This window comes from Solea solea, chromosome 18, assembly GCF_958295425.1.
Source record: "Solea solea chromosome 18, fSolSol10.1, whole genome shotgun sequence".
Lineage (NCBI taxonomy): Eukaryota > Metazoa > Chordata > Actinopteri > Pleuronectiformes > Soleidae > Solea > Solea solea.
The window spans coordinates 20,237,953-20,261,380 of NC_081151.1; the positions used below are offsets into that span (position 1 = coordinate 20,237,953).

General features: G+C 42.2%; 1 protein-coding gene across 3 annotated transcripts in view; it reads right to left on the reverse strand.

Annotated features, from left to right (window-relative positions):
- The window catches only part of rnf144aa (ring finger protein 144aa), a 50,439-nt gene extending 27,011 nt beyond the window's left edge, over positions 1 to 23,428 (reverse strand). The window contains exons 1-8 of one of the 3 annotated variants that reach the window (XM_058615017.1): positions 23,311 to 23,428; positions 22,740 to 23,010; positions 8,105 to 8,255; positions 7,045 to 7,149; positions 6,314 to 6,374; positions 4,719 to 4,935; positions 2,769 to 2,916; positions 2,356 to 2,445 (exon numbers count right to left, since the gene is read on the reverse strand). In XM_058615017.1, the coding sequence (XP_058471000.1) occupies positions 2,356 to 2,445; positions 2,769 to 2,916; positions 4,719 to 4,935; positions 6,314 to 6,374; positions 7,045 to 7,149; positions 8,105 to 8,239 (756 nt within the window). In that variant the 5' untranslated portion in view covers positions 8,240 to 8,255; positions 22,740 to 23,010; positions 23,311 to 23,428. Of the gene's footprint in view, positions 1 to 2,355; positions 2,446 to 2,768; positions 2,917 to 4,718; positions 4,936 to 6,313; positions 6,375 to 7,044; positions 7,150 to 8,104; positions 8,256 to 13,518; positions 13,611 to 22,174; positions 22,349 to 22,739; positions 23,011 to 23,310 lie in introns of those variants that run through there. The other 2 variants (XM_058615018.1, XM_058615019.1) reach the window with 2 other exon arrangements.

A 23,428-nucleotide genomic window follows, 5' to 3' on the forward strand; every position in this document is an offset into this window, starting at 1 on the left:
GACAAAAAAGTCATAGTATAGTATGTCGTCCAAAATGAGACAAAAAAGCCATAGTATAGTATGTCGTCCAAAATGAGACAAAAAAGTCATAGTATAGTATGTCGTCCAAAATGAGACAAAAAGGTCATAGTATAGTATGTCGTCCAAAATGAGACAAAAAAGTCATAGTATAGTATGTCGTCCAAAATCAGCTACAAAAGTCCTAGTATAGTATGTCGTCCAAAATGAGACAAAAAAGTCGTATGTCGTCCAAAATGAGACAAAAAAGCCATAGTATAGTATGTCGTCCAAAATCACCTAAAAAAGTCATAGTATAGTATGTCGTCCAAAATGAGACAAAAAAGCCATAGTATAGTATGTCGTCCAAAATGAGACAAAAAAGTCATAGTCTAGTATGTCGTCCAAAATGAGACAAAAAAGTCATAGTATAGTATGTCGTCCAAAATGAGTCAAAAAAGTCATAGTATAGTATGTCGTCCAAAATGAGTCAAAAACGTCATAGTCTAGTATGTCGTCCAAAATGAGACAAAAATGTCATAGTATAGTATGTTGTCCAAAATGAAACAAAAAAGTCATAGTATAGTATGTCGTCCAAAATCTGTCAAAAATGTCATAGTATAGTATGTCGTCCAAAATCACCTACAAAAGTCATAGTATAGTATGTCGTCCAAAATGAGACAAAAAAGCCATAGTATAGTATGTCGTCCAAAATGAGACAAAAAAGTCATAGTATAGTATGTCGTCCAAAATGAGACAAAAAAGTCATAGTATAGTATGTCGTCCAAAATGAGACAAAAAAGTCATAGTATAGTATGTCGTCCAAAATCTGTCAAAAATGTCATAGTATAGTATGTCGTCCAAAATCACCTACAAAAGTCATAGTATAGTATGTCGTCCAAAATGAGACAAAAAAGCCATAGTATAGTATGTCGTCCAAAATGAGACAAAAAAGTCATAGTATAGTATGTCGTCCAAAATGAGACAAAAAAGTCATAGTATAGTATGTCGTCCAAAATGAGTCAAAAACGTCACAGTATAGTATGTCGTCCAAAATCACCTACAAAAGTCATAGTATAGTATGTCGTCCAAAATTAGTCAAAAAAGTCATAGTATAGTATGTCGTCCAAAATCAGTCAAAAAAGTCATAGTATAGTATGTCGTCCAAAATGAGACAAAAAAGTCATAGTATAGTATGTCGTCCAAAATGAGTCAAAAAAGTCATATTATAGTATGTCGTCCACAATGAGACAAAAAAGGCATAGTATAGTATGTCTTCCAAATTGGCACAGTATAGTGTATTGTATAATCTGTAATGACCTTAATTGTCTTAACTGTCTGTCAGTGAGGGGATTTGAACTAGTCCCCTTTAAGAGTTGGGTCTGAAGGGGAAAGTCACAAACCACTCAGCCAAATGAGACAGTGCTCTTTGTGTCCCAAAATCACCTCAAATGTCATAGTATGTTGTCCAAAATAACCTACAAAAAATGTCATAGTATAGTATGTTGTCCAAAATGAGACAAAAAAGTCATAGTATAGTATGTCGTCCAAAATGAGACAAAAAAGTCATAGTATAGTATTCGTCCAAAATGAGTCAAAAATGTCATAGTATAGTATGTCGTCCAAAATGAGACAAAAAAGTCATAGTATAATATTCGTCCAAAATGAGTCAAAAATGTCATAGTATAGTATGTCGTCCAAAATGAGACAAAAAGGTCATAGTATAGTATGTCTTCCAAAATCCTGCGAGTCAGGATATTAAATACAGGTAATATAAAACATCAAACTTTAATGTTAAACATTAAACCGATATGTTCATTGTGCCTGGAGAAAGGTAATGCCTCAATGCCTTCAAACATTTTAAGACTTTAAGGATCTTCGCGGATCCTGCATTCACATGCCGCTGGCACGGCTGACATGAGTAACGTTAAGTGACACATAGGCAGGTAGACTAGCGCAGTCGGGAACCAAACCCACAACCTTCTAGTTAAAAGACAACTCACTACCGATGAACCACCTTTGCCCTACATATTTGACCTGTCATTTCAACTTGCTGCACACAGAGATACAGTGTTACATAAATGTTTTTGTAAAAGCTGTACATAATAGGCTCAGGTGGAAACGGCAGAAAATTACCCGCCGGACACTTGCTGCTGCGTGCGGATCAAACAGCCCTTTCCCTATTGTGCTGTCAAGATAATAGTAGATCACTGCTAAATGCGACTGAGCCAGAGAGAGAGAAATAGGCAGGACCAGAGCACACATGGAAAGCCACATGCAGCAGCGTGAGTGTGGGTGGAACCTGAGTGATTATTTAGACGGCGGGGGCCAGGAGGGCGAGGACGGCGGTTCTCTCACCTGTGTCCTGTGCCAGATAACAGACGCCCTGGAGTGGCCCAGTTTGTTTCGACACGGCCCTTTGTCATAGTGGATCAGGAGAAAGTCGTCCTGCCAGACATGCACACAGAATACAGATAAAGACTGACCATTAGCAGTCTGATAGACATGGACAGCCATGGAGAGAAAATTGCTTTTTAAATGAGTCTTAAGTCATTTGCTCTCACACAATTAAGATAATGTAAGGCCTCTGGATTCATAAATCACTCTTATCCAAGTCTGCCTCAGGCTGTCGTGTCCAGCTTTGGAGTGGGTTTTATTCCTTTCTTATCAACACCGGGGTTTAAGCTACAATTTCCTGATAATAAAAGCACTTGTTGTCACACACTTCACACACTCTCTACCGCAAAGAAAATGCCAAATGACCGACTCACATCCAGAGACTCCAGACAGTACCAGCAGAAGGCGTGTTTGCAGTTCTTGCACATCATCTGTGCACAGCCCTCGTCCCTCTCGATGTAAACTTTACATTTAGGACAGCGCTTGATTGGTGCGTCGTCCTCTTCGTTCTTGAAGAAAGAGCTGAGGGGGGGAGAAGAATGAGAAAATAATTCAACATTCACATTTTCCAGAGAGGAGATTGCTTTAATGCAGTCATCAATATTTACAGTCTGTGGGCTAAAAGGTTTGACAGCTTCCGTTCAGGAGCAGACGGTTCATCTTAAAAAAAACACACACCACCACCACAAAGGAACAGGTCTTGAACTTTAGTCTGCAGCTCAGAGTGTCTGAATCAATTTCTGCCTCCTGACATCTGGAGACGAGCAGTTCGATGTTCTGACGTCAAACAAGTCCATTCATTTTCCAGGCAATTTCTCCACGAGCTGAGAGCATTACATATGATGTGCACATCTATTCACGAAGGAAGGTAGAGTATTTGATGTTCTTGTTCTGCTTTTTGAACTCGCAGCCTCAGCAAAAAAAAAGTAAAGTAGTGAGGAAGTTCAAGTTTTCCAAGCAGAGAGTTTGGTGTAATCTTAAATGTTTCAATTTGCTCTATTGTACAGTTGAGGCATAAAAACGAAGGGTCCAGCTTTCCAAACATCTTTGTGGAGAACGTGGAGTTCAAACTTGACATGACAGCACTCCTGCTAATCCTCCCTCTCCCCCTCCACTGCTTCTTCTGAGCCTGGACCTGAACCTGTGCAGATAGACTCGAGCTCTACAGACCTGATGACATTTCCAGACTGAGCAGATATCACGAAGAAACAGGTCAGCTGCATATAACTCTGTGCAGACACTTCTTCTCTCCTCACAAACAGACAGCCAGACAGACACTGTAGTCTTAAAAAGCAAAGTAAGCCTATTTCATAGTGCTGTACAGCCGCTTTGTTGCCAAGTCTTTAAATCTTATTCATTACTTGACAGTTGTTTGTGGGCTGTTGTTACAAGTTATTCATACAAATACTATTTTGTGCTTTTTTAAAATGAGTTTTGAATTTGAAAGATACAGGGGGGTATAAATGATTAAATTTATTACAATTGTATACGATGTGCTGTGTGCTATCAGTTAGTAATCTAATCTATAAAGTTAATAATCTACGTATTCACACTGTTTTGTGTGGCAGAGTCCAAATATAGGATATTAAGTTTAATTTGACAGAGAACAAGAAGACTCGTAAATATCCAAATTTGAGGAGAGATGGAATAAATAAAATAACTTTTAATACTACTTTATTGTGCTAGTTTTTCCGAATAATTTTTGTCGATGGCTTGTCAGTCCACTCAATTTTTAGCTTTTGAAAGCCTTCGTCACTTGAAGAGAAGAATAAATGAATATATGGGTCATGAAGTACAGACTAGGGCTGTGTAATTAACTGAAACTTGCGTCTCAATAACAATTATGGCCCTAAACCATTACAAAAAAAATATAATAACGTATAAATATACGTTTGGAGACTCTGATGGGAAAGCATGTATAGTTCTAAAGGTCTTTGCACACCGGACGGGCCGAAAATGCAAATTATAACGCACCCTCCCATGCACATCAAGCGCAGTGCGAAGAAACTGAAATTACGAGGACGAGGGGGGAAAAATGGCATCACTGAAAACTATTTTGAAGCTCGATTTACACACACACCATCCCACTGAAGCTTCATTACAACCCGCCTCCGCACGTTTTGTAATTGTTTATTAAAAAGAACAAACAATCAAGCGTCAAATGTCTTGACTGTACACCATCAACAACACTCTTGATTGGTTAGCTGTGAATCTGTCGACTGAACGTTACTACAGAGGTTGGGAAAGAACAAACTAATATTTGGTCTAAAAAATAGGAGATGAAGTTTAAACAAGAACACTGACAAACAGAGAGAAAGCAGTACCTGTTTTCTCCTGGTAGGAAAGACGTGATGGACAGGTTGTTCTCCTGGCAGGCCTGCCCCGGGTGCCAGTTGGCTTTGCAGGCCGAGCAGAACTCGAGGGCACAGACGGCGCACTGGACCAGCTGTGGCAGCGTTGGAGAATCCGATTCTTTTAGTTGGCACACAGCCTGGCAGGTGGAGGAGGGGCACCACGTCCGACACGGGTCCAGTAGCACTTCTGATGGCACCAAAAAAAAACCCCACAAAGACCAGCACTTTAACAGCAGCTTGAGAAAAAGGGATCAGTTGACTCACAAACACACAAAACAACTGGAAAAAGTGTTCATACACGTGTTTTTGATCTATTATATTGGCTTTTGTGGAAATGTTCATTGTTGTTCATCACTGCTGTGTGACTTTCCTTTCTCCAAAATGGCTAAGAGACCAGTTCTGGTGTGATTTTGTTTTTTGCCTGTTCCGTTTTTACTTTGTAACATAATGCACTTGCCCTTGTACCCTTTCCTTCCCTTCCCTTTGCCTCTCTGCCAAGAACTCCGAGCACACATTCCACATGCACTCTCCGCTCAGCCTGAGAAATATGGAACGGTTACAGCAAGCGTTCTGCCTGAATGGACGGGGACATTGATGAGACAGCTGACTGCCCTTCTTCAGGGGAGTATGAACAGCTCTTAGGAGGCTGGGGTTCTGTAAGTGAATGTAAAAAAGAAATCCTCTGTTTCCTATCTCTGTAATCCTGCAAGTGTGATCTGCATACACTGTGTGCAGTTACCACCTCCGTGTAGGTGGACAACCTGCAAGACGAGAGCACAGCTTGGCAACTGTTTACTCTTGGTAGCAACAGTGCTAATTTACTTTATTGTGATTATCATTGTGTTTCTATGCTTCTTACTGATGTCAAAGTGCATGTATGTTAAGACACGCTGACATTAAAACCCTCACCCACATCCACAGCTCTATTATATTTTCCTGCATTGATGTCCAAACATTTATCAGAAGGTCTGCATCTATTGTACCCACAGTATGACGTGCAGACACTGAATAGTTAGCAACACGCAGGCAAGAGAAAGGATCATTGAATTAAATGTGTGTATGCTAAGAGATCTGCCTCCATCAAAGGGAGATAGTTTGCACATGTGAGGACTTTAAGCCAAGTCTTCCGAGGCTTCCTTCTTCTACAGGATGAAAGGGTTGTATATTGCAGTGCACAATCCGAAAATTGGGCCCGATTATCTGTCACAAAATGTCAAAAAGGCTCGGCTGAGAAAACAAAAGTTGACGGCACATGTCAGCGCTGATGACTGGAACTTACTGAGCAAACAAGCACTGCTTACATCTTTTCTATTAGCTGTCCACAGATACCCCATGGTGTGCATTCAATAGCAAGGACGTCTGCAGGGAGGGGAGTGATTGATTTCAAACAGAGAGCAACAGTTCAGCAACACGTGCCAGAGACGGACTGCCGTCATTCCTTTTTTTGTGTCATGGCAAAACACAGCATCTCTGGGAGGATCCACGTGTCTTCGAGAGCGACAATCATTGCCCACACACCGCGGACCAATCGCCGCAGCACAGCGGCTGCTCCTGCAATGACTCACCCCTTTCAAACTGAAGCTTCTTGTATCTCTGCATCATCTCCGTGGCCACCATGCACTCGATCTGCAGGGAGAAGAGAGAGGGGAGGAGAATAAGCAGGTCACCGAGCATATTTATAGACAGAAGCAGTGAGAGGCAATTATACAGTCCGAACATGGATGTCATTTCCAGGACAATATCGCATTTAAATTTCTACAAGAACACAAGCTGTCACTTGCTTACCATGTATCCCCTTTACAGGAATAATTCAAAATTCAATTTATTCTTTAACTGCGGCAATGAAACTAGGCTTCGCTAAAGAGGCATGCGTTGCCTAACTGGCAGACGTAACTGCGGTTTCCATTAAGGACCGGTGACACTGAGTGATTAGAAACAGGAGGCTGCTTTGTGCTGAACCATGTTGAGCCTATACGCTTCAAAGACTGAGTGGCTGAGTCCATCAACCAAAACTCCTGGAGGATGAAGAGCTCTTTGCCCTCCGATCGACCCAATGACTGGGAAGTCAAGCCCACAGGAACGCTCATTATAATGTTATAAACCCATGGTAGGTGGAGTGAGACCTAAGGCTTTGAAATTCAGGAGTTAAAACAACTGCAGACATGTCAGTTGAAACAGATTCCTTCTTTTTTTATGAAGGAGGAAAAACAGCAGTATGACACTGCATCAACACCCAATGTAAAACGGTGCAAACACTCGAAAACCGGTCACTGTCAAATATAAGGAAAATCCATACCTCAGTTTCCTGCAAGTGTCCTCTTTTGGGGCAGGCAGAGTCTGGACAACTAATTGAAGTTTCAAGGCCTTCTTTTATCAGGAGTTCCACGTACTGCTTCAGGCACTTCACGCAGAAAAACACAAGACAGACACACAAATACAACTTAAGCCCAGTTCAATATCCAGTCAGATGAGGGAAAGTTGGTGCAAACAAGAGTCTCTGTTGATCACCACTTCTCTCTGTCGGAGCTTAAGAAACGAAACCTGCACAAACCAATACTTTTATTTACAATGGATTAAATGTATAAAGTGACAGGGGTCACCAAGAGTAATTTAAGCTTCTGTCAGCTAATTGTTTTGGTTGAACAGCCCACAGCTTCACACTTGTAGCTAAATGTAATTATAATTAACACAGTTTCCAGCTGCATCAAGCTGCTGTTTAAAACTGAAACTTATTTCATATAAACTCAAAAGATATTGATATTATTAATATCAATATTTTAACACAGTGAAATTCCTGTGACTTTTATTTTTTTAACCATTAAGAGTTCCTTTAAAAAACAGAAAATGGCACCTTCCCAGAAACTGCTGTAACATTATAAGTTAATATTTTTGTCAATCTTTTAAAGCTATTTCAGTCTAAAATATACATATCAAATATTATATTTTTGAAATTTTAACCCTTCAAAGGCCAGTATGTTCACACAACTCCACTGTTTTTGTTAATAAAAAGAACTACAATAATTTCCAAGGAGAATTTGAATTATATTTATATATTTATAATAGCAGAGACATTGATTTTGATGCATTTTTATTTCATTGCAGTGTCAATGAAAAAAAAAAGTGACTAATTTTTTCCTAGTGGCAGAAAATGTCCCTTAATGAACTCCTTATGGTTTAAAATGATTTTGGTAATTGTGTTTACTTTGATTTGGAGCCATGTGAAAATGCTTGCCGAGCAGGAACAATATTCCTGCTCTTTGAAGTGCACTGTAAAAAAACATCTTTTTATGTATCGTTTATGCTTTAAATGTACATATTTTCCAGCGGACAGCTGCAGGAGAGCATTATTTACTCACCAGTGTACAGAAGACACATTGGCACTGAGTGATGGTGGTCATCTGCTCCAGAGGAAACTCTCCAAGGCACAGCTTACATGAGACCAGGGGGTCCACGGCAAGCTCCCAGGTGGGACGGTACCGTGCCGTGGTCATCTTTACCGCCACCGAGCTGAAACACACACACAAGAGAGAGAGAGAGGGGAAATCAGTTTCGTTCACGTCCGTCTACATAATAAATCCAGAGTCCAAGGCGAGCTGTATTTGTCATGACGGTATGAACACAGACTGAAAGTGCATTGTGAGTTGTGTTCATACATAAGCAGGCCTGTGAATGCAGAGTGACACCAGCTCTCTGCCTAAATGGCTCTTGCATCACTCTTTCTGGCAGTAAGAAGAAAAGAAAAGTTCAAAGGCTCAGAAAACTCCTATAGCCATCAGCTATCTCAGCTCCCTGTGAAGTTTTCACTCGGAATGAAACATGTTTTTTTTTTTTTTTCTCCCCCGTCTTCACTGTGTGTCACTGCATGTCTTTTATGGGTTATTTTAGGCAGTCTTGTCTCACTCCCTCCTTGCCTGGGTAGCTGATAGCAAAGAGCACCCACTCAGCTGTTTACAGGAAGTAGTCCCGCGCACTACCACGTCAACACTGTCAAGCCCTCTCTCTGCTGCCTAGCAACCGACAGAAGGAGCATTTTTGGACGGAGGGAGGGTCTGGAAAGGAAAGGAAGAGAAACACAGCAGTGGAGATGAGACGGGGGAGACATCCCAGTTTGCTTTCATTGGTCACACGCAGTGTCTGTTTCTCCATGCAGCTGCTTGTTTGCAGACACAGAAGAAGCCCACAGCGAATGGGGGAGAGTTCACGTGAACGCTCCAGAACTCAAGTGCTGTCTACATGTGCCATCCAAAAATGGGAGTGAAGAAGGAAACACACAGAGAGCGAGTTCTGCTTTAGCAGACATGTCGTCTATCACTGCTTTCAATGCTTCATATTTCAAGGAAGAATAAAAGCAGGATATTCCACTGAATCCAATTAATTCTACAGGTACAAGCAGTAAAATAGAAACTATTCTGGCTATGAGGCCATGAAATGGTCAATGGACACATCTCACCATTTTTATATCACTAGAACTAAGAAGATTGTTTGTTCCTGCAGAGACAAATACTGGGTTGCTCGTAGCATCAATCTTAGTCTCGTATTGTATGCAAGTCGGGAGGAAAAAGGATGAATCCCTGAGGAGACGCCAGGGAAAGATGCATGAGAGACTCCAAACTGGAAATCTGTTATTGGAAAACCATTTCATTGGAAATCTATAGGTGATTGAACACTGCAGATGCTCTGACCCCTCACTGTGGTTTTTTGTCAAAATACAAACAAAAGACACAAAAGCAGCACAAGGTCAAGTGTCAAAGGACTTTGGTGTCACTGCTGGAGAGAGAGTTGTTACAAAGCAGCAGGGCTTTAAAACTGGGTCAGACAATTATCCCTTAAACACCGACGACACGTCTGCGCAAGCACACTTTTCATTTTTATGAAAGCTGAGAAGTTGCACGTCAAAGCCAACGTGTGGTTATTATGGTAATTTCACTCATGCCGTTGCAGGAAGCCGGCGAATCAGCATCTTTGTCAGTTGGGAAAAATGTACAAAGTTTCCATTTTGGGGCCTGTTTTTGGACATTGAGACAAAGTGTTTTTTTAAATATGTTGTATCCTGTTCAAATTTAACACGCAAAATCTGGTGTTTATTTAAAACTACAATGTTTTTTTCTAAATAAAACTTTTTGTTTTCTTCATTTTAAATTGTTTATACACTATTTTAACATGCAGTAAATTGTGGCATCATGCAGGTAAGCATCAGCCGTAAAAAGCTTTGTTCCTCCTGACAACGTTGAACGTTGAAGTGCCCAAGCAAAGAAGAAAACAAGCTCTTCAAGTCTCACTTGGATGACTGGATTCATCACAGGAAAGAATAATGCGTGAAAAACTAAAGAGAGGGAGAGAGAGAGGGAGAGAAGCTGAATGGCAGAGGCTGGGAAGGTGATGACTTAAACAACGGCACTTCCTTCTTGATCTAAGTGACTGAACACCATTTCACCCTGTGGCAAAAAGAAAAAGACACTCACACTGTACAGAGCAAGACTTCTTGAGATAGAGTGTGCTTTTACATGTGAATCACTCCCTCTCCTTGCACACTCTGTATTGGCTGTAAAGGCACTGACAGAGTGGGTCGATGCACTTGGTATTGTAGAGATAGCCTGAGGATGGGATGGAGGAGGGAGAGCGACAAAGGGAAAATTAGTTTTTATGAGAAAAGGCGGCGTGGTGTTGATCATTCTGCTGCATTATTAACTAAAACTCCACATTAACGCTGATGGTGCACATGGCACTCTGGTACTTCACGTGTGATCATTTCAAAGGAAGCCTTGCAGAGTACTGCATGTCTGAGAAAAGGTCAGGTCAGCGAGGAGAGGGAAAAAAAAAAAAAAGAAAAATCAATCAAACAGGAGGCAGAAGAAAACATCCATCCAGAGCAGTGGTCACCATGTGTCAGTCATCGTGTGAAGGGGCTGCACTCATAACTTAAGTGGCTACTGCAGCATTCATCTGATAGTGACACGTGCGCACACTCACACAGATATTTGTACAGCTATTCTTCTTAGGACACTGCAATGACTTCCATTCATTTGGAAAGCCTAAATAAAGTGTTATCCCTAACCTGACCTAATCAAAATCTAACCCCAATTCCATCTCAGCCTTAAACTTAAATCATAAAGACCAGGATTTGGTCCCCAAGAGGACTAATAGTCATGACAAGGTCAGTGTGATGAAGATGAGAGGATGTGGAACTCCAAAAAGGCACACGAGACAAATGGATTTCTTCCAGCAGAACACCACAATGCCATCCATTTAAACCCTCTTCTGCAGCTATAGCAACTGCACTGTCCATTACATTATATAAAAAAAGTAAACTACTCAAATAAACACACACACACATGCAGCAGAGGAGAAAATACAGTAACAGGAACCTGGATTGCGTCAGTGTAATCTTAAAAGCATCGCACAATGACTTCACTGCAATGATGTCAGCCTCTAACTGGCAACTTCAAGAATCATAAAACGAGAACAGACAAAAGGCGTCTATATATAGTTCACAGTATATAAGAATGTGACGTCTCATTATACACTAAGAAACGGTGCCAAGCAGCTTTCAAGTGTACCCAGTTTTCAGAGCTAAGCGTCTCAAATGGCGCCGAGCGGTGCTTAATAAGGACATGTCAACACAAGCTATCGATGAGTCAAGAGCTGGTTATTATTGCACAACACTGGAAGGCAGTGGCTCTCAGACTTTTAATATCAAGCAACACCTGAGACAAATATGGAGCTCTCCGAGTTAAACCATTATCTCCAATGTTTAAATACAGTGGTGTATTATCACAGCTCTCTCTCGTCATCCTCCTCTTCCTCACACGTACTTCACACACTGGTATATTGACATTAGATTAAGATGGGGCGAGAGATAGAGAGAGAAGATGACTTTAAATTATTATTATTTCCTCCATGTGCGTACCATAGTTTGAGAACCGTGGCTGTAAGTTAACATTAGAACAGTGGCTGGATTTTCACACTCAAGGTCATTAATTGCCATGTGCCGCAATCCGTTTCATTGTTATAGCTTCTTGATTTAAACGGTTGGTGGTAATAATACGACTGTCAATCAAGTACAGTGGCAAACGTCATCTTATATACCAAACCTTAGCGTTTTCAAAATAACTTTCAGCCTGAGTGCCTATTTTTGTTCTTTATTATGCGAGACACAATAAAGAGGGGAGTGCCACCACAGTGATACTTAATGTTTCAGCTGTCACTCTGCATTTACAATCAACACAGGAGGCAGCAGGTGAGAGCAGGGCATATGTTGAATACCCTACAGCAGGAAGCTGCATGTAGCAACAGCCATGCATGCCTTAACATTAATAACTAAACTTGATAGACCAGTGTAGGGCTGCAACTAATAATTATTTTTATTGCCCAGAATTCTTCGTTGCTTCCTGAACCTCAAAAAAAGACATCCTTCAATGTCTTTTTATCCACAAACAAAAGAGTTCACTCGGTTCACTGTCACAGAAAATCAAATGAAACACAAAAAAATACTCACAAGAGAACTTTTCTTTTTTTGTCCCGTTTGTTGTTTAAATCGGTTTGAGTGTTATAAAGATTCTTAAAATAGCTAAGGATGAATTAACTAATTGTGCACCAACCAGCCAATGTATTAAAGCCGCAGGGCATAACTTTATTCATACACGACATCCTTCATCTGGAAACAGGCTCTGTCAAGTAATATGTGATTCCATCATAGTACAGCACAGGTACAGTAAAGCCCTCACGTTTCGACTGTCAACAGTAACTTTACTTGGTAGACGGGGTGTGCAGTGTGCCCGATCGACGAGTTACATGGCGTGACGTTGCACCGGTGCTGACAACGAATGACGACATCGAGCGCGACACAACAGACAACAACATAACGGACAACAACGGAGCAGCTGTTTCAACAAGACATCAAGCTTTGTATGAGAACAGACTGTCACCGTTGAGGAAACACCAGTTGCAAAGGAGTGACGCTTTTCTGTCGCCCAATCAGCTCACTGTCATAGGCCCAGCCCCACCAGTACTGTATCGTATCGTTACTCTGGTACCCCAAGGGAAGGGTTACCGAAAACTGGAACAGTTATTCCTTGGAAGTGCGAAACCGAACCATTCCAAGAAATTTCAGACCTGACAGAGAGAGCGTTTGTGTCCACTTATATGGACAAAAGTAATCGGATGCCTGATCATTACACCGACAGGGACTGGAATGAGGTATTCAAATACACACTTTTGCAGTTATAACAGCTTCTTGGAAGAATTTTTTTCCTCAACATTTTGAAGTGTTCATTCATTGTGTAGTAGAGCATTTATGAGGTCGAGAAGGCCTGATCTCTGTTCCAGTTCCAGTTCATCCCAAAGGTGCTCGATGGGGGTTAAGGTCAGGGCTCTGTCCAGTCAAGTTCTTCCACTTCAACTTTAACTTCTCAATAGTCTTGGCATTCTGTGGAAATAAGGGGTCTTGAGCACAAAGCCTGATTCAAACACCCGAATTCAATACTCAACAGGTGTGGCCAAATACTTTTGCCCCTATAGTGTAGATACACTGGCAGGGCAAGAAACATTCATCCCGTCAAACTAGAGTAACCTGGTTTCATCTGTGCAGAGATTTACATGGATCTGATAAGCTTAACCCCCGTCGTGTGAACTCATGTGACAACGGTATATACATTACAGTATTTATACTTACCTAAACAATATCTAATAGAGCAGCATTGAGCATTGCTCTGCATTTAAATCACTGCTGCATCCTGATATACAAAGAACAAAAGCACAAGCAAATTCTCACCTGAACTCACTCCAGTTGTGACGGGAGGGAGTGCGAGGCAGCAACCAACAATTATTTTCCCAGATTAATATATCCGCTGACAAACCTAATCATCCCAAAGTATTTCAACCACAAATCAAATTGATTCAGTTCACCGTCACAGATAAAATGAAAGAACCAGGAAGGATTCACATCTAAGAGGCTGAAAGAATGTTGTCGTTGACTACTCCCCAATTAATCAACTAATCGTTACCCTTCACCCTTACTACGGTCACATATGGAAAAGAGAAGATTGTTCACCTCGGTTGACACTTTGTACTCGTGTAATTATATAATGTCTCTATCACTACATTGTATAAGCCTCTATTTATATACTGTGGCTCACCTATGGCTGATGTGAAAGAATAGTGCAAACAACTGGCAGCTGCTGTGTGTGTGTGTGTGTGTGTGTGTGTGAGATACAGAGAGATAGAGCTGGAGATAGAGAACAGCCCACACATTTCTGGTCCTCATTCTCTGGCACCTGTACATATTAACACCCTTTCAACTCCTGTACCCAGCTGTCCTTCAGCTGATTTACAAGAATCTGCCGTCAGCCTGTTAGGCGAGTCGCACAGAGAGAGAGAGAGAGAGAGAGAGAGAGAGAGAGAGAGAGAGAGAGGAGAGAGCGAGAGAGAGAAAGAGAGAGGGAGAGAACTCTCGTTGAGGAAAGAAACTGCATCGTGTTCACCTGATAAGATTGTACCTCAAGTTTCAGAGGAAGAGCCAAAAAGCTGCTTCACTCGGGGTCATGATTTGCTGCTGCAGCATAAACATCAGGAGAAGCATGACGCAACACTTTATTAGTGAAACCTAATCCGTTTACTGTCACCAACATTTCTTTTCAGTCGCCTGCTCATTGTTTCCCTGGCGCTGCAGATCCACAGATTTCTTTCATCTCAAAATCCGTGTCGGATAAATTGCCTGAAATCATGGCACCGTGAGGCACAGCCATGATTTGTGGTTAAGTTAAAAAAAACAACAACCTAGATTGGCCTGTCTTTACTGAATCAGCGTGATCTCAGGGTCAGCAATAAGCACTTAGTGATCCTGGTGCCTGCTCCTCCTCCCTGTTCCTTTCCTCCCTCAAGAGCCTGGTCCTGCTCTTCATGGCCAATTAGTTTGGCCTTAAAAGTTTCTCTCATGTCATGTCCTCTGCGTGTCCACTGCTGCAGAAAAAGAGAAGAAGAGCAAAGACTTGAGAGATGAGGAGAGAGGCAATGAGCCAATTTCCCTTGGCTCACCGTCACTGCCTGCGCTTACATCTTGTCACCTGATTGTGGAGGCTCCCACCAGGCAACCGTGCACGGAATAAACAAACAGACACGGGCGCACTAAACCATGCATGCAAACACAGTCACGTGCAGATTTCCAGGAGCACACTGGATTTCCCCACATAAAAATGTACAGGTTAAATTAATAGTTCAGCGGCATAAACTTTAAATGTCTTCAGACAGAAGATGCTGAAACTTCAGTACAGGAAGTAAGGTCATCACAATATTATCTCCAGCCACATGGAGTAGAATGTTGGTGATGTATACAGTAAATAAATACTCATGTGAATCTTCCAGTGAAAAAATAACATTGATAAATCATGTCGGTGTCAATTCTGAGCATGTTTATCAATGCAGGACAGTGTGTTTTTCTCTGTTCTGACCCACATTCATAACCCAAAGCACGCACACACAGGGACTTTTCTCTCTCTATTTTTGGACCGCTCGCTCGCCGAACGTGAAAGGCGACGTGCCTTTGTGGAGGTGCAGCAGTTGGGGGCAGCGACCATCTGTCTGTGACATGGAGGGCCGGACAAGAGCGGAGCTAGGCCTGGTTTTCCCTCAGCCCTGAGGAGTTGCACAATCACCCACAAATATTTGGGCACGTTAAGTGACACGGAGGAGCTGTGCTGGAGAATGAACGACAGTGGCTATGCCAGGGTATATACACAGTATGCCATAAAAATCCTCATGTCCACTTGGTCTCTTGCTGAATATCTTTAGAATAGAGGAAGTGCATGGACTGATTGGTCTTCTGGGTCTGGTTTGTATTCACTTAATGAGTGTGTGTTTCTGAAATTGTTTCTTGTCAGAATACAGTTACTGGCCTATCTTGGGGTTTCTGTTTTTACTTCTCAAAAGAAGCTGCCCAGTATGAGCAGCAGGCGAGGCAGCGAGCCAATCCTCACTTCCTCTCTTTGGTTCGCTGGATAGCCTGTTTGCATTTCAGCCTGTAAGCGAACCGAGACCCACGCTTTCGGGTGGACCAGAGTTTGGATGAGCTTTCACACCTGCCCATGAAGCGGACCAAACAGCTCTGGTGTGAAAGTGCCCTCAGACTCTACCTTGTTGATTCAGATTGGACTCAAGACCCAATAAGGACTTGTGAGTCGACTACAAAGAGTGGTGTGAACTGCCAGTCTTACTTTTTTAAAAAAAATAAGAGCTAATAGCCGGGCTATTTACGAATTTCCCACTAAGAAATTGGTTGTTTAGTTGCAAAATCATCATAAACAAGGACCACCATTCATGAAACATAAGACCACATTATTTTTTGTGTGTAAATATTACTTAAAGTGTAACATTTGTGATTCTAAATGCATGTTGTATTCACCGCTGTTTGCTGTGGATGATGATGTGATGATTGTGCTAAAACTACGCCGGCAGCTTTCACTAACAACCACTGACTGAGTTAAGCACTCAAAACCTTCAGAGTAGTTACGGATGCCCAGATGTAAATACAACTAAAATGGATTAGCGAGGATGGAGCCTCACGCTGTTGTGTCACACTTTCACGCCTCTGACTGCAGAACTGTCTGAACATCAGTCACTGAGGCGACATTACGTTGGCTCAGTGTTAACAAGCAAGCGTTTGGTATAATGAGAGCAGTATAGAGGGATCCCTGTTAAAGAGATGTTTGTGAAGAGTACAACAACAATATAACACTGATAATTACACTGCAATGGTTGCCTGACTGGGTGAAAAAGTTTACTTTAACTAAACTAATTAATTTCCACATCCTGTGATTTGGAACACAGACAATAACACACCCTGCTGCTCTGATTTCGCAAGAGAAGCACTGACCCGTGTTGACATACTGGTGAGCAATGTAATGAGGATTTCAAGCCTGTGTCCTACTTAGGAAAAGGTGAAAGACAAATTATTTATTATCATTACTATTTTGCAAACAAACCACTGAGACACTTAAATGGAGTCGTGTCACTGAATAAATAAATAATTAAGGCATACCGTGTATTAATTGCATGTCTCGCCACACCATCTGGACTATAGATTATTCAGTCAGGGGAAAAAAAAAGAGAACCTCTACAAAATAGAGACACTCAGCCCGAGTCGATAAGTTATGACGACACTCTCCCTGGTGATGGGCTAAACAATTCACAAGCAGTTAGAGCAACAGAAAACAAAAGGGCACCGGCTCCACAATTGCATGTGTCCTCCCAGTAGCTCGTGCAGCCACTTTGGCCTCCTCGTTCCTTTGCAGACTCTCTACTGAAAACACTTCAACGCCACATCATGAACAGAGAGATTGCTCACATATCTCAGCACAACAGCACACTGTGTCTCACTTTTGGTTCTGCCCTGCAGCTCCTTATCGTCGTTGTTATTGAAGCTTCTGCTTTTGTAAAACAAACAGTGTCTTAGTCCCTACAGAGACACACGGGGAGGGGAGGGAAGCTAAAAACGACCGTAGGAAATGTGACGGCGTCCTGTTGTTGGCCTTGTTGCCTCAAACACAAAATGTGAACTATGGTGGCTGATGAGTGCAGAGGTCCCAACATTTCCAACAACAACAACAAACAAAAGTATCAACACTGAAAATAAACACTATTGGGAAAAAGAAAGTTCTGCAAGCCTGTGCTTAATGGAGCAACTTGAGCTTTGACCTCAGAGACAGAGAGACGTATGGAGACATGTTGGCAACACAAAAACCTAGATAAATGGTCTATTATATTAGATATTTGAGTGAAATCTATGACAATATCTATCTCCACAAACACAACATGTTTCAAACTAAAAGGATTAGTGTTTCAGTAACCTCAATCCATTCTTCTTTTTTATTTCTCAATGAAATGTTATTGCAAAATATTTGCAAGTACTGACAGATGCACAGAGTATGGCTGTTGCGAAAAATGAAATACTGACAGATGAACAGGACAACCGCAGAGGAAGACAAGATACAGCACAAGTGCACATGACGCCACTTTGTATTCAGACAGAAACAATGGCCTTTGCACTGGTCGCTAAACAAGTGCTGTGTCTCTAAAGCTGGGGACACACTACACAACTTTCACAGTCGTTAGCAATTTTGGAAACACTTGGGAGTACACACCAACATTCCACCGCATTCAATGACGAAACCAACTTAAGCCAACTCTCGCTACGAAAGCAACCGGGTAAACAAACATCGCCATTTGATATTCCAGCCACTTCCCGTCGCTTTCTGAAGCTATTTCCCATGTCCCACCTTCTCTTTTTCATTGGCTGTTGGTAACAGGTGTTTGCAGTTGGGTCAGTAATCAGTACTCACGACCCTATTGCGTCCAAAATTTTAACATGTTTGAATAACAAACACATTTGCCGATTTGAGCCTTTACCCCTCACACTGAAGGATTTCTGTGCCAACTGTCCCCAACTAGTGTCGACTCTGCCCAACTGTGAATTGAGGGGTAAAATCCCCAACTTAAGAACACCAGTGTGTGACGAGATGACGTGCTGTAAAACGATCCTGTCACTTCCCCTTAGGGTGCACTCACACCAGCCCTTCTTAATCGAACCCTAGTTCGTTTGCCCGGAAAGTCCGGTTCTTTTGGAAGAAGCGAACCCTGGTCTGCCTAAAAACGTAGGTTTCAGTTTGCGTCAAGTGAACCAAATGCAGGGAGCGGACTATAACGCAGGGCATTGTGGGTAAACAAAATAAATATGAAATAGAAATATGGTCAGACATATAAGCATTAACCAATAGATGAGTGAGTTTTCTTGAATGAATGTTGCAACCTCCAATCGTATCGAGTCTAGCGGACCATTAGATGTGACCTTAGACTGTGGCTGTCAATCCAATGAAAATACAATTGCATTGTCTTTTAGCAACTCTCTCATTAACACTCAACTCAACACGCTGTGTCGCACATATCTTTACGTAAAGGTCGTTATCCTTGTCAGACAAGAACAGCGGTGCACCGGACACAGCTGATCAGCTACACAGTTGACACACAATACACAAACATCCTGTGATGTCTTGACAAAAGTATGAGGCTGCAGACAAAGTGTCTCCATGGCTCTAACATGGCCCTAAACAATGACAGCCCGCTATCACATCATGCCACTGAATGTCTCCTGATGACCACGCTGTTCATCGCTGCCTACTTTCCCCCCGCGGCGTTCGCTCGTGTTTCACGCCACACACAAGTTGCGGCAGCTTTTGGCTCAGCGCTGACACTCCCAGATCCCGGCCTACCTCCTGACTCATCCTGTTAGTGGTTTCTAAGAACGCCTCCCAGCAGAGTATGGACCCTGAACGTGTTGTGTTCTGCCGCTTTCACATGTAGGTGGAGAGCATCAGTGATCGAGGCAGACATAGTAAGAGCAAAGGCTTGGCTCATTCCCACTTGAGCTGAAGTGTGAGTTATAGCCCTTTAATGAACATGAAACGTGGTTTATTGTTGGAACTCAGGCAGTCGTGGGTGTGAAAAGTAATATCTTCCTCTGCAAAGTATTTCTTCCTGACCTTTTATTTCAATTTGTTTACTGTAAAAAGGAATCCGTGTAGTGGAAAATGTGACGTCAACAAGAACTGAACTCAATAAACATTAGAAAGTAAAATGTTGTTAGTCCTAGAAAAATGCCCACAGGGCAGGAATCCAAACAAAATATCATCACATACAAACAGTTTTGTCCCTCACTGTGGAGTCAGTACGTAAGTAAATATGGATGGATGAAGCATTGCAGCCTGAAAGCAGCCTGAAAGCAGCTCATCAGTGCTTCTTTGTTTCAGTGTATGAAGAAGATTACGACACATCTGCGAGCTCACAGTCAAAACAGAAAAAGGATATTTGTTTGGAGTTGCTTTTCTGCCTAAAATGACTTGGCTTTATCACTTATTTGTGTGGGATTTACTCAGCACCGGAGGCCTGAGGCGATTTACACATCCCGAAATGCTGGATCGAGGAAAGCATCAGGCAGTCAACAGAATCCGTGGTGCATTTATTACATAACAATAGCTCACACTGCGAGCCATACCTGAGAGTAAATAAGAAAAATGTCAAGCGGCCGTGTGAGAGAAGCCCATTGCGCACAAGCATTGCTTACTGTTCTCATAAAAGTCCCCGTCTCATCCTAATACACTCCTCACTGGCAAGATTCAAGCCATGACACGAGGCGGTAAAGCACTCTCGCAGCAACAAACATCATTTTCTATGCCGTGTACCACTGCATTGTTGACTGTGAGGGTAAACAAACACACACACACAGTAACACTGGCACCACCTTCAACACATACAACACCCTGGTGAAATGACATTTAAGCTGTTGCATAATCCCTGGCAACCCGGCTGCACCACAGGCAGACGACAACCCCCCGAAATCAGATTACACCAAACTGATTCCTAGTTAAGTCAGTGCTGCAGGAATGAAGCCGCGATTTAACAAGACCGCACTGTGGTGACGTTCTCTGAAAAAGCCCGAGTGTCTGGAGCAGCTGCAGCTACTTAACCCGAGTGATTTTACTTTCAGAGTCGTCGGGGCCCTTACACCCTCCTTAAGTAGAGAAGAAAGACTTAGCAGGTCAATGCAAACAGACGCTAATTGAGTTCTTATTAGTGATTAGGAGTGTTTAAACCGAAAGGGTGTCACGTATCTAGCTCTCTCTTTCAGGGCGGCTACGCTTCTTCACTTTAAGACAGGATATTGCAGGATGTCGTCTCAGATTTATTCAGATCTGGAAAAGCAAGGTTACATTTTTGAGAAGAAGGTAAACTGGCACTTTAAAAATGATAGTTATCCTCAAGCCTAAACACTACAGACTGTCAGGTGAGCTAGGAATACTTCACCGATTAGCATTTAGCTTTGTATTACTAGAATAGGGGTAGTATTTTTGAAAAATTGTGCTTCCCAACCTCAGTTTTCCCTGATTCGAGAAATATCTTCATTATCATTCTTTTTGTTGTTACGTGCCCACCAGTGACACTTGAAACCGCAACGCTAATTCTGCACTATTCAGACCCACTCGTTCCCATTATGTTAACAGTGTCCGTCATCTTTGCTAACAGTTATGCTAACAGGACCAAGGGAAATGGAGGTTGGGAAGCACATTTTCTCAAAAACGCTAACCCTATACTAGTAATACAGAGCTAAATGCGAATTGGTGAAGTATCCCTTTAATTAAAAGGTGAGTTAATGCCAAATTAATCCAGTGAATGACTTTTCTCTATCTATTAGGGGTGGGCCTAAATCATTTAATGGTAATCTGACATCATAACTTAAGAGATACAAACATCAACGTTTTAATTAAACAAACAACAACATTAAAATGTTTTTCTTTTTGTTTTTGACCATGTGTGTACTGCCACTGGGATGGAATGGAATGGAACAGCGAGTTCTGGGCATCATAACCTCATTCCTTCTCATTCTTAAGTAAACACATTTCCTCCGGGAATACGTCTGCCTGTCGTCGTTCACTCGGAGGAATCTGTTACTGTTTTGTGCTGAACATCTTTCTCTCGTTTTCGACAAATCTGCAACAGGGTGGGTTATAGTGGCATGATGCACTAACTGTGTTCCCCCACGAGAGAAGAATGGAAAGAGTGCATCACACTACAGCAACGACATCACTTGTGCATCAGTGAAATTCCATGTGAAAGACACAACTTTCCCTAAACTGTGTGTGTGTGCACTGTACATAGAATAAGTAAGTGTCTTTCAATGTTTTGCTCCTGCTATTAAAGCTGCAAGAAGCATGAAACTGAAGAGGGAATCAATAACAGACAATGAGGGGGACGTTAAAAGCTATGGTTTATGATCGAGGCGGACCAATCGATGGTTTATCCCATTTTTTTAATAATTCACTATGGGCCATTATTGTTTTAACATCTGAGAAATGTGTTATTTTTATTCATATCACTTAAGTGCAGACACAAAATCCATACTTAAAAGATTTATACGTTATATTTAAATCAGATTGAGGGTAAAAGTAAACTGCTCAACACTTTCAACCAATTTTCTTTAAATAATAATAATAATAATAATAATAATCATCATATTTGTCCATCAGCTGCCCCGATTTCTGAAAATCAGCATTAACTTTAGGAAAGATAATATCGTTTAGAACACGTTGAACGTATTTCCTAAACCGAAGCACTCATAGACACAAACATTTAAAAAGCAAACAAGGTGGGGCAAGGTTATAAGGCCAAACATGTAGTTGTAGTAACCAATTATCTTCACGGTAAAAACAATCAACACAAATCTGAGGTAAAACATTTAACAGCAACTACATAAAGTGCTGTGTCTCAAAGTGGAAATGATAACGCAATATATACCGTTATCGAAATAATGCCCAGCCCACATTCTCAAACAATGTTACAAGACGCTCACGTTATCACTGACAGACTGAAAAACACTCGCCTACCTGAGATGAGAACGTAGGTACAGCAGGTACAGCAACACGTGCACCTCTAAAGCTCTGCAACACAATTATATCTACTGTATAAAAACTTGACTGCTGCTTAAAATGGAAAACAGCCAAGTGAGTGGCCTGTCAGAGCTCAGCAGAGACACGCTCCACACACTCAGAGCATGGAATGGTGCAAGTTCAAGATGCAACCACTTGTTTTGTTTGCAGCTGCTGCATGGGAGGGCCAGATATGATCTGAGGCTGAGGGGGAACAACAATTACAGCAAGTCTGATCAAGTGTCAGCAAGCAACAAAGACACACACACACACACACACTGAAAACCCTCCTGATGTCATTCCAAAGTCAGTACTTTAGACAGTTACTTTAAAAGAACAATCACACCAAAATGGAGTTTGTTTTTACCGACTATAGACTGAAGAAGTCACTGCTGACATGGCTGACCCAGGTGGTCTGAGGTTTTACCTGAACACTAAATAACTGAGACAGGTCACGAGCTCCAGCAGCTGCTACTGTATAGTGCATTACATGAAGTCAACACATAACAACAAAAAACATTACCTGGCTTTCTGAGATAACGCCGTCTTGATGGTGAAACCTCAGGAAGGGTTGGAAAAAGATGATCCCCTGAAGTGGATTAACGAAGAAGGCCAGCCAGCCAGTCAGTCAGTCAGGCGGTGGGGCAGCAGGAGGAAGAAGAGGAGGAGGAAGAGGAGGAGGAGGAGGAAGTCTCTGAAGGGGTGATGCCCATGTTCGTTATGTGTCCCTCCAACGACGGGGTGGAAACATTTGACCTGCTACTGTCGCCTGCAGCAGCGTCAAAGATCAGGCCCTGATGAAACAGACACCCACAACCATCGGCGAAAAACAAGAAAAACACGCACACACAGAGAGAGACTGCGGATAAATACGCACAGCAGAGAGAAGCTGTGCTGTGCTGCGCTGCGCTGCGCTGCAGCTGACACTATCCTGTCTGTTTTGGTTGACAGTAGGCTTGTTTGTACAGCGGGACAACGACGAGCGACGAGTCCGCAGCGTCCAACCGTGAGCCCGCGACGCACACGGCCGTGTAAACAGGACAGAGGACAGTGTGGCGCTGCTGAGGAGTCCGAGGTTCGACGTGTGTGTTTACCTCTTTATTGTCCGCGCTACTGTTGCTGCGCTCTGCAGGAAATCAGCTGCTTCGCACCGGAGAGACGCCATTTGTCCGTGAGAGGGTTTTTCCTGTCTGCTGCCGCTCAGTGGAGAGA